At 34.9% G+C, this 12,411-nt stretch overlaps 2 protein-coding genes across 3 annotated transcripts; both read right to left on the reverse strand.

Moving 5' to 3' along the window:
- Positions 1–648: 648 nt before the first annotated feature.
- On the reverse strand, positions 649–5,413 carry LOC129874471 (uncharacterized). The gene is made up of 6 exons (XM_055949760.1): positions 5,087–5,413; positions 2,809–3,098; positions 2,581–2,687; positions 2,313–2,445; positions 2,008–2,202; positions 649–1,246 (listed from the first exon to the last, which is right to left on the reverse strand). The coding sequence occupies exons 2-6, from the start codon at positions 3,082–3,084 to the stop codon at positions 932–934; spliced, it is 1,026 nt and encodes a 341-aa protein (XP_055805735.1). The 5' UTR covers positions 3,085–3,098; positions 5,087–5,413; the 3' UTR covers positions 649–931.
- A 2,781-nt stretch (positions 5,414–8,194) lies between these two features.
- LOC129872399 (homeobox-leucine zipper protein HAT5) lies at positions 8,195–12,012 on the reverse strand. Of its 2 annotated transcripts, none has more exons than XM_055947385.1 (4): positions 11,347–12,012; positions 10,574–10,710; positions 9,861–10,103; positions 8,195–8,720 (listed from the first exon to the last, which is right to left on the reverse strand). In XM_055947385.1, the coding sequence occupies exons 1-4, from the start codon at positions 11,429–11,431 to the stop codon at positions 8,328–8,330; spliced, it is 858 nt and encodes a 285-aa protein (XP_055803360.1). In that variant the 5' UTR covers positions 11,432–12,012; the 3' UTR covers positions 8,195–8,327. The 2 variants fall into 2 exon arrangements, with proteins under 2 accessions (XP_055803360.1, XP_055803361.1); XM_055947386.1 differs by having other exon boundaries at positions 9,864–10,103; positions 11,347–11,996.
- Between the last annotated feature and the right edge of the window lie 399 nt (positions 12,013–12,411).

Below are 12,411 nucleotides of genomic sequence, written 5' to 3' on the forward strand. Positions count from 1 at the left end.
CTTGCACACTGCAATTACTGAATGAGTTTATTTTTTTAAGGATTGAGATGAACTTTTATATAAATATATATATTAGACCTATCACTTAAAAGAATTTCGGACGGCATAGGTAGTTGACCCGTAACATGTGTTAATGAAGGTACACATAACACAAGACGAAGTCCAAACTTTTATCTTCCAATCATTTCTTTTGAATTTAGTATGACGCACTTTGCCAAATTAGAGTTCCTCAGGAAAAAAAAATTCTTTTTGCAGTGTTTATTGTTGTCTCGGGTTGCATTGAATATGGCGCTTGCATGGACTATGTTAAGTGTTGATCCTAACATTTACAGTTTAAATCTCAGCATAGTCGTTGCCCGTCACACAGTGGATGATGCCTTTTCATAGAAGATAGAAAGTTCACAAGCATAGATTTATACATCATGAAATTAAAAAAACCTGACGAATGTGGACAAGGAAAATCTTCAAATCTATCAGAGGGAATGATTCAACACAAGATGATGGATAAGAGATCACCAGACAAACATTAGAAGGAAGCGTGTACATGAAATGTAGCAATGCCCAAATCAAAAGATTTAACAGGAAAACTAACATATCATGGCAAACAATGCCAATTTCGCCATTATGAACAACTTCTCGACTTCACAATAATGGAATTTGCGTTTCAACCATTAACATACCATGGTAAACAATGAACGAGCACAATTACATGTATACTGAACTGCAAAGCAAGCATTCATGAATGACTTTTAAGTATAATGCAAACGTAATCTAAACCATATTTCAAGACACTAGAGAACTATAGCTCTATATATGGTCTAATTGCCTCGCAAACACCTCAAACCTTTCATGGTATATACAGGTATAAGAAACCAAACCAAAAAAATGGCGAAGGACAAAGGTGAACTATAGCTCGTTGCTTGCACAAATACTATGAGCCTAAAACAATACCCTCCCTAGTGAGATTGGTTACACGAAGAACTGCTTGAGCATTCAAAGGCGAGAGCTTTGATTGACAGAAATGCTCCCAGGAAATTGTTTCTGGGTCTTCACTCACGGAAATTGTTTCTGGGTCTTCACTCACTGCTGGTGGGGGGTTAACCTTGAGTGCTTTTTTGTAGATATTTTGCAGTTCTAACAACAGTGTACGAGCGGCCTCCCTTGACTCAGGAAGCTGGTCACTGAGCTGGGATGCAGCTATTCGGATCAAGTTCTCAATTCCATATGCTTTGATTCCCTCTACTCCCTGTGAAACATGCAACTCTGTTAGTAAAGACCAGATCTAGTAGTAAAAAAGGAAATTAGGCAAACACCTAGAAAACAAAAAACTAAGAACAAGATGAAGTTTATTCCTCTTTCATGTTTCAGTGATATGATCATAATCAGAAAATGTTTCCCGTGCTGAGGGTCCACTAAGATGTAATATTTCTTGTTTTCATTCAACAAGAACAAATATATATCGTTGAATAATAAACAAATCACCAGAAGAGGATTGACTAATGAAAGCAACTAATTATAGGCATTGTGAACAAAACAGATTGGAGAAACCATGTAAAAATTCCTTAGCAATTTTTAACTATAAGCAATATACTCAAATGACTGACAATTTGTTACTTAGTCATTTCTTTAACCAGTAAAATAATTATTGAAACACTCTCAAGAAGGGTTCCTACTTGAGTGGAGTTTAGTATCAAGACGTTGTCAATAAAACATAGCCAAGGGAAAGAGATTAGTCAGCATATAAACAAATTATTAACTAGTCATTCCCTTAACCAGTAAAGTAATTAGTAAAACACTCTCAAAAAGTGTTTCCTCCTTGAACTGACTTTTGTATCAAGATGTTGTCAATAAAACATAGCCAAGGGAAAAGATCTTAGCCAGCAAATAAACAAACAAACTCGGTAAACAATGAATTGCAGGAAAAAATTGTAAGAATGAAAATAGTAATAACTAAAATTCACAGGTCAGGGTGCATAAGGAAGAGATTTTAGAACTTAGAACTCTCACCAGACGTGGTACACTTCGGGAAAAGCAGCTTGAAGCTTTTGCTCGAATTCGAGGATTTCTGTGTTTCAGATTCGGTTGCAACTTTGGTAACAACAGTGATGGAGAAACCCATGTTGTCATAGCTATAAGAGCTTTCTCAGCTGCCTCGCATACAAATCGCTTGTCTTGTGAAGATTTCAGAAGAAGTTGTACAAGCTAAGCAAGGACACAGTCACATAATGAGCACAAGGACAAGGTAAAATTATGAGAAAATATATTGCCAAATGCATTCACAAGTCACAAAAGAGAACAAAAATTAAAGTTACCAGTGGATCCATCGAGTCAATAATGCTGTCACAGTATGCTTTGAAAATGTCAGCTGATGCCATAATAGCAGTCTTACAAACGGCACTTCTCGGATTTTTCAAAGATTTCACAACAAGGGAGATCACATTTCCCCTGCTCATTTTAAGTAGCAAACATAAGTCAGACCAGACAAAACAAAAGGAGAGCATACAAAAAGATATGTCTAGACCAGCTAGAACATCATGATCAAACATCTTTCAGGTTATAGCCTAGGTGACAAAGACTCACAACATATCAACCATTGCTTCTTTGTGAAATAGGGACAGACGCCGAACATCATTGAGTGCCTCACACACTAAAACCCAGTCCTTGGAGTCTAGCCCAGTCAACAGTGTCTACAAATGAAAAAGGAGAGGCAAAGACATTGAAAAGAGATTTTTGTAACCAATATAAAGAAGGCAAAACAGAGATGCAAAATACTACAATGAAACATCAAACTATATCAGGAATCATTACCTTAAGACTTGTGTCAACATCTTCTACATCATTCAAATTCTCAGATTCTATGTATTCCACTTCTGAAATTCCCACCTCTGCCCCAGTATTCACCTTACTGTCTCCATTCAGGCCAGGTCCAACCAGTAAGGCAGGCTTTTCTTTTTCCTTATCTTTTGAATTTTTATCAATGCTCTCAACCCCCATCACTGGAACACTCCCATTACTGGGGATCTCGTTGTTCTTCCCAGCTTCAGGTAGAACAATGAGATCTCTAGCAGCTTCCTCAGACATCATAAAGGGATTAGATTCTGAAATACCAGCAGTGTAAGGGGCTATTAAGAGCCACGCCAGCAATGCACTTAAGAAATCATTTCTCATGGAATACAAGAGGAGAAAGCAACATGATAAACAGATATGTGAACTCCGGAGAAGAGGAGAAAGCAACAAAATAAACAGATATTTGAACTACGGGGTTTTTAGAACGAACTTTTGACCTCAACAATGCTTTCTCATGTTTGTGGTCATTCCAGCAACTTATTTCTTTTTCTTCCAAGGTCCCTTGACTAATTTGGCATATCAAGACTTTGTCCTTCTATTGATATTTTTGTTTACAATAGATGGAAGATATTCTCAATCATCTCACGAGACTTCACATAGAATCGTAAATTTTCATAGAGGAACAGTATCCTAGTGACAATACGGCTATTAAGGCTTCTATTCAAGATTAGAAGTTGAAATAAAAACCCGTCTATGTTGTCCCAAGGAGATAGTTGAATAGTTAGGCATAGAAGTATCAACCTGAAGATTCCAGGTTCAAACTACCAGTTATAACACCTGGAATGAGCCGATTTAGTTTAGTGTAGAAGGTTACCTAGTGGATTGATCAAGGTGCCTAAGATGGCACGACACCACAATAATCAATAAAGAAAGAAAGAAAAAGAAATGATAAACTAAGTTGTCCATGTCTCTGAATCTTCGCATGTATATTCACTACTTTATTAAAATCACACCAAGGGATTTCTCACATGTCCAACTGTAAGAAAAAGTGCTAATAGTTGGAAAAATCTGTAAAACGCCTACGAATGGGGACTAAAACTGCAAGAAATTATGGCCAAGCTCCAAAATCGCAAGATACCCTATAGCCGAAGAACCCAAAACGTCATTTCTTTTGGCCCTTGAGAGCTTCAATAGTAGGCCCTGACCTACGCATAAGAACTTGAATTGAGTCCCATCATGCAAAACTTACCAAGATATTAACAACATATTATCACATCTCTTTATTAATCATGTAGATATTGGTGAACACCTGGCAATAGTTTCAGCATATAAATTTGCTTCTAATAGCACCTTGAGCATTACCCTTCCCATCGCTTTCGCTTTTATAAATCTATAAAAGGTGATTGTATTTTATTACAACAACAGTACTGATTTTTTTAAAGGTTAACACCTGACAACCATACAGTTAGTATAACCAATATTCCGCAAAAGAACTATGGGGACTCACATTATCAAGCAAATGATGTAGCATTAGCTTGAGAAATGGAAAGAGAACACACTAATCTAATGCCTTAGAGAAGAAAAAAAAGAGCAAGTAACATAGTGATCTAATGTTTCTGAATGAAGAATCGAATTTTTTATTTGATGAACTGTAGCATTGAAGGTTTGACAACATTACTTCACTTTGAATTGGTGGTATTGGGTGTGAAAATCACTCAACCAGTAAATTAAGTAGAGTATATGTTGCCAATGTACAACTCACACAACTTTTGACTCAGATCATGCTGCAAAAACCTTTTAAGGAAAAGACAAAGAACACCTTGATAAAGAGCAAAACCCTAAGTTAAGCACAAATGACATAGTTAGCTCATTTTTGTCCATCGAAGTTAGCAACAAAGCACTTTGAATCACTATTCAAACAATGATTAGAGACATCAAACTACAGTAATTCCTTTTCAATAATCATTACTGGAAAAATTCTTCATAATAATATCAGTAACGGTAAAGAAATCGCATCTACACTACAGGATCAGAAGAATCAACTACAACAAGCACTAACTACAAGACAAAACAATCCCAAAACGTATTACAGCAGAATAGCAAAGATCTCAGCGAGAAGAACATTCGCAGATCGTAGTTAGCAAGTTCAGAGCAAAGTACAATCAACAAACCTATACAATTGGATTACTCCAGCAGCGATTCACAAAAATGCAATGTTTAGGGGGTTCAGTATGTAAAATACTACATTTTCACATATATAAAACAGTAAATAAACAGAGTAAGGGAAGATTGACGATACCAGAAAAACTGGGCGGTGAAGTGATCGGGTAAAGGAGCAAATCGAAATGATTTTGAACTCTCCTCTTCAGAGACGAGCAGATTTTAACCTAGTAAACAATGGAGAATTTGATGTGTATAGTGAGTGAAAGAGTAGTAGTCAGACAGAGTAGAAAGAGATATTTGTAACCGGCGAGAACAGTAGTATGGGACGGCGCTATTTGATACCCAACTTGGGCCGGCAGCACGGGAAATGTACATGTGACCGCGGAGCAGAGGGAGTCCAACGACATAAATTCGAGATTTTCGCGTTGACGGAATTACCCCTACGTTTTGTCATAATTACCGACACTCAGACCATTTCCGTCTCATTCTCATTGTTGTTTTTAACTTTTTTATTCGATGCACATCTAACAATTACATTGGACTAAACATATTCCTAAACTTGGTAGCTTTTACATATTGATGTGGCAATGTGGCAAAGAGCATCAATAAACTCACATTTAGACGCGTGGAAGGAAAAAAAATTCAAAAACTCAGCTTTCCAGTGGAGTATTTTTTTAACTACTAATTATCACATAATTATATTTATTTTAATTGTATTCCTCTTTATTTTTCTTAATAAACTTTAATTTTAGATGTCCAGTGAATAACACTTTGACAAATTTAGAGGGCCTAATCAATTATGCTTATAGTTTATTAAGTTACTCTTATTTAATAATAAAGGTAGGCTAATATTTCCTTTTAAATGTTGTGCATACTTTTTTAATATTAAGAATATAATTTAAAATATTTTTAAAAATCTAATTTCTTAAAAAAGTTGTTACTTTTTGAAATAAAATGACAGTAAATAAAAGTATTACATATATATAATCCCCAGCTTATGAAAGTTGAGACTTCATTTTGAACTGACCTTTCAACAGAAGAAAAGCAATTTTTGAATTTGGTGCCACATCATTTGACTAGGACTGTTTCTCCGCTAATTAATTTTCTGTTATTGTATTTAACCAAGAATAGGAAAGACTTTAATTAGACAATAATGCTCGCATATCATTACGATTCGAATTTGAATTGTGAAAGAACTAATAGATCTTGTTAATCACTACCAAAAATAAAATGATTACGTGATAAATAAAAACCAAAATTTGAAACTGCCAAAATTATATTTTATCTTTTGGGTTTGTGGACTTCAACGGCATAATCTTGATAGTTGAGATCCACAAATGATAATTATCTACTTTTCTTTTTGCTGATGTTATAAGGGAGTATATAATATATAAATTATATACTAGTTGTACTCTCTTTTTTCTGATCCACAAATGTTAATTATATATTTTATAGTAATAAACATGACAACCATTACAAGTAGGGAATCAAAATTTGGCCGCAATACTAATAAAATTATCATATTTCTGATCTTGATGGTTGAGATCCACAAACTAATATCTATGTTATTTGCAAACTAATACATTACCAATGTCATGAATCATGATTTGTTTAATATAAAGATTCAACTAATTTGGTGCTGTCCATTTGATGATTTCTTTGTGTTGGACTTTATAAGTTGGATAATTGCTCTAATCTGCAACTTTGTTGTAAATACTTCTTTGTTAAAAAACAAAATATCCCACAACTTCAGTAAAGTCTTAGCGCAATGCTAACTTTATCTTCGTGCGACCATCAAGCCATAGAAACAATTAGAATGCTTACATTATGGCAGATTGACTACATCACACCTCGTAATTCAGAATTTCAACTATAATGGCTTGCTGGCTTATTAATTCTAGATCGATAATACAAGTGACGTAACATTGAAGATGTGAGTTCACAACCTTACAGCCATATTGGATTTGAATGATACCCATCCCATCTGATTTTTATTCTTATAATATATGATGAATTGATGATTGAAGAAAAAATGAGTCAGCACACAGGTTCACCACATGGGATCCTCTCCAGCCACTGCCAGCAAATGGTGCATTGAGTTGGTCACTCATCAAATTAGGACAAGAAAGCACACACTCTATTGACTATTCCATATTTAGTCTATAGGTACGTAGTACTCACATTGTACATATATACTCACATGGTATATATTAGCGTTTCACATGGACCCTGCAATAGTTGATAATCAGATCAGTTTTGTTGTTTTGTTTTAAGAACATTGTGTCCTTGAGTAAAGATATTAGTAATATACTTTAATGGCACAACAAAAATTATATATGGCATTGAAAGGAGAGAGACCATACATGCATGCTATTTGTCCAGATTTTTATTTATTTACTCTTTTAACTTTAAGAGTTCGGGTGTCAGTGTCGTTGAAAAGAGTATTTATCTAAAAGTTTAACTTGATAGAAACAACAATAACAACATACCCAGTAAAATTCCTCAAGTAGGGTCTGGGAGGGTAAGATATACGCAAACCTTATCACTATCTCATGGAGATAGATAAGTTGTTTCCGAAAGACTCACCGTCCCAAGTAAGAGAAAAAAATAATATATATAGCATCATAACAAAATTTTAAAAAAATAATGTAAAATTTACAATGTAAATTTAACTTTATAGAAAGAGCATATATATTTATTTACTTAATTGATTCTTCAAAAAGTACGTCATAAATATCATGCGCACGACAATGGTGCAGAGGCGGAATGGATCTACTGTAGATCACTAAAAAAACAAAATGACATGGGCTCTAAAAGGTCTAATTTTGTGCTTCTGCTACAACTGTTATAGCCATATTTAATAGTATTTAATTGTTTGTCTTACTTTTTTCTAATTTGTTTTAAAAAAATATTTTTTTTACGATTTTTTAATTTCAATTTTTCATATAATATGTTTAATATGATAAAATTAAAAAAGATATTGTGATACTTTCAACATATTTTAGTTTAAAATCACAAAATTTAAAAATTAGTTTTACTTTCTTGAATTTCATGTCACGTCAGTATAATAGCAAAGCATGATTTAGACAGCAACAGTAGGTAACATGGAAGTGCTGATACTCCTTACTCATCAGTTACGAGTATATGAACTCCTTCCCTGGTATTCGATCAAGCATGTAATAATTGGAACATGCAGTTAAAATACTAGATGTGAAATATATGAAGAAACATCAAGAATCAGAACTAAATCAAGAGAACAAAAGATGCAAAAGCATATTAATAGATGTTTAAATTATGAGTACGAATTACAACGCTTATTTCATCATACAAAAGGAGCGTAGATAAGAAAAACTGTAATACAATACTCTAAAATTCAATTAAGACCAGAACCATCCAAGAGGCTCTTCTCCTTCTTCGTGATGCTGCTCCTCTGCCGCCACAAAGACGTTAGAGAAGTAGCCGTGGCAGCTGCCATCATCACTTCCATCATCTTCCTCTGATTGTAAACCATCCACGGGTGGAGGAATATTGCATCCTCCAGGCCCTGGATACTCATGATCAGTGTGAAAATATGAGTCCCCACTGTCCACCAGCTGTGGACTATGCTCATCTACCACCGCGCTCCCACCACTGCCACTGCTCAGCCGGTCCTCAGCCTTCACCTTCACTTGAAGGGTCGTCATAGCATCAACCTCCACGACCTCAGATTTTTCACTTACCCCCGCTCCTCCAACCACTTTCCCCTGCAACTTTTCCATCAATGAAACAACCTGCATTTTTTCCCAATTAACAAAATAGTTTAATTAGCTTCTATAGAACCATAACATATAAGACAGGTTACGGGCTATACATATAGCAGTAACATAAAAATGTAATCTTAAAACCATCTTGATTCATCATCAAATTAGTTTAACCGACTATAGCAGGTGATTACCCGGCCTTACCATATATACTAATCCAAGGTATTACGAAGACTAGCCTGTTGTTATAAGTCAACTTAGCGTAATATTGTAAAATATCTATATACACGACGTTAACTCAAAGAACTTAACTCTATTATTATTAGTATCCCTTAATAATCCTTTAAAAAAACCAAAGGTGCAAAATAAAAGCAAAAGAATAAATTAAAAGCTAGTCCTATCAAATAACCAATACTGTAACTGATAGTGATACATCCACTATCTAAATAGTAAGGTCTTCATCACTGCGCATATTTTAAAGCAAGTTTTCCCAATATATCAAAAGTATATTCGCTTTTTTGAATTGAAATCCAAGTAATTGAAAAACATAGAAAGTGGGGGGGTTAGAACTTAGAACAGATGCTACTTTATTTATTTGACTTGATGCAAGATGACTCGGAAGGACATTGACAGATATAATTTTCTTTGTAGGTGAAGAAGAATATTGTAATTATTGATGGCCAGGTGTTACACAGAATATGACCTCAAATTAAAATTAAAATTAAAATTGAAATTGCTACCAATTACCAACTTCCCCGACAAAAAATTTCAACAAACATATCTTAATATTCTCTATAGAGGTTATCATAGACTCTCGTAGCTAGTTATTGAATAAGATATATTATTCTATGCATATATGTTCATATTATCATATAGTAGTAAAATGGCTATATCATCACTGTAACCGACTCTGCAATGTTACAAGAAAGGTGACTTTTTGTCATGATTATTTTAATAAGGATTATGACACAATCATTGATCAAATTGTTGCAAATCAGGTTGTATCCAATATGATTTCTTAATGCTTCCTTATGGAGTATTGCAAGTTAAGGCCTTGGGGACATACTAACTAATAAAAGTGCCAAAACTCGATTCAGGAAACCGATCTTAAGAGGTTGGTACAAGGTACAACAAAATTTAAGTAGACAAATAAAAAGATCAAGACACTACTACCTCAGATTTGAGCTTATCGTTATCTTTGCGAATGGAGTCAAAATCAGAGAGAAGAGAGTCATAAGAGGATTTGAGCTGATCATAATCCCTCTCGAGCTGCTTGGTCTTCCACCGGGCACGACGGTTTTGGAACCATACAGCCACCTGCCTGGGCTGCAGCCCCAGCTTCTTGGCCAGCTGGGTCTTGCGTTCGGGCTCCAGCTTGTTCTCTGTCTCAAAGCTCTTCTCCAACAAGTGCACCTTCATTTGCGTACCCAACAACGCAGGACATGCACTTATTGCTTAGCAAGTAATCGAATCCACAAAATTATAAAATTTTGCTTAAAGTAAACGCTCGTTGCTAAAAAGAAATTCTATTCTTTTCAGGGTTTAAAGGTCGAATCATGGACACAATATTGTGAAGAATTTGATGCTATCGTGGTGAATATGTTCCAATACAATTAAAAACTTAACACTTAAGAGGGAATCTTCTTTAATTACATAATTCAAATTTGACTAAACAAATCTTTTCACATGTAGTGGCCATTTGCCAAATATATTTTTTAATGACCGTGAGATTTGAACCAACATAATTTAACTGGCTTGATAGCTAGCACATATATGTTACAGTATGTTGAATTGCGTAACAACTTCATCTAACTGTTAAAGAAAATGCTTTTCTAAATATTAATTATATTTTTGGGTAGATAAAGGAAGAGCAGGATGCTAACCTGTTCAGGAGTGAGACGGCGCTTCTTCTCCGGCGACTGCTCGTCGTAGTATTCCTCATCATATAGATCCTCCGGCGAGCTAAAGAAGGGTCGCCTCTTCGAGGAGTCCTCCATCTTCATCATAGTCGATCTTGGTCCTGCATAAATATAAGTCAAGCGTCAAAACAGAATAGTATAAAAGGCCACCCTTAGAACTTACATGCAAAAAGGTTGTTATAATTTTTATTTTTATTTTTATTTTAACTATACCGGACAATCAATCTATAAAAACAATATCTAAGTGAATTGAATTTTGGCATCATAATCTGAACCATCTGCCTGTGATGCCAAAATTCTCTTTCACTCGGAGTTTTGATTTTATAAGTTAGAAAAGATTTATCGAAAATAATTTTTCTACCTCAATACGTGTAAGATCTATGTGGTCTTATCCTCTCCATATTCATTATAAATTATCTATCGCATGTTACCTTCCCTACAAGTTAACCCCTTCGTTTCATTTATACGATTTGGAATATTTAAGATGGTCAAAATTTTACTACTGTATACTTTTAGCTGTAATTTTGAATAATGAAATTAACATAATTCAAATTGCTCAAACACACCACACCCTTCATCTTCAATTAAAAATTTATGAGTTTGAGTCATCAATTAAACTATCATTCAATTCAAAAATTATGAGTTTTGATTCACCAATTAAACTATCATGAAAGAGTAAAACAATACTAGTAAGGTAATACTATTTGGAATAGAGAAAATAAATGATCTAACAGTACCTCGGAAAACAGGATCTCCGTTCCCAAGGAACAACATGTTGCCGTGACACGACGACGGGTCGAAAAATATATGCCCAGATCCCATATTTTCAATGATCTGGAAGATCGCCGTACAAATTATATATATACAAAGACGATTATTAATATGTTTCCGGTGAAACAGAAAAGAAAAGACTCCAGAACAGAGTTCCTTTTTTTAAAAGCAGGGATGTGTATGAAAAAGAGAGTTGACTAAGTTTTAGAAGAGCATAAGCTTGTGGCGGAAGAAACTAGTACTCCACAGTAATCTAGCAGGAGTTTCCAAAGGACAAATACAAAATCCCATCACGAAATCCACCTTACCCAGCTCAGGTTTTTTCCGTTCCCAGAAAAAAAAACGCTATAACAACTACTTCTTCAGATCGGAGGTTAATTATTTGACCTCCGAGCTGAAAAAATTGAAACTTTTAACGACCGGTGTCGGTGAAAATAAGATTCCGACGAGGGTGTACTATGTGGTTTTGTCTGTAGATATGTTTGTGTTGTAAGTTTATTTTGCGACTAAAGTTGATGGAGGTGAACGATAGGGGTTTTATAGTGAATGGAGAGTATAGTAGAGGGTAGTTTCGGTAATGTAAAAATGAAGCAGGATATTAACGGGGGAGTGACTAACTTGCGACGTGAGTGTTTGCAAAGGTATACTTTCTAGAAATATTCACTGATTGTTTAATGGGGAAAATTAGCATATGTGCCAGATCAGGGAAGAGAGTGTGTCCCCCAGAGGAGCCATTCTCCGTGGTCGGGAGTCTGTCGGATAGATGGAATGGCTGTGTCAGTGTTTCCTCTTTTACAGTCCGATTCATTTTTATCACGTGTTATCCTTGCTTGCTGCTACATCATCCTAATTTTACCAAAACAAGATTTATACTCGAAAACATTCAAGTTGGAATTTTGTGAGTGAGAAGGTGCGACATATTAGATATGTGGGTATTAGGAGAGTTGAAGTAGGTTGGATATGTATTGAAATATGTGATTAGACATTTTTATGATGATATAAATGAGGAAATTTAATATGAAATGTCCGAG

Source organism: Solanum dulcamara, chromosome 11 (assembly GCF_947179165.1).
Source record: "Solanum dulcamara chromosome 11, daSolDulc1.2, whole genome shotgun sequence".
NCBI classification, from domain to species: domain Eukaryota; kingdom Viridiplantae; phylum Streptophyta; class Magnoliopsida; order Solanales; family Solanaceae; genus Solanum; species Solanum dulcamara.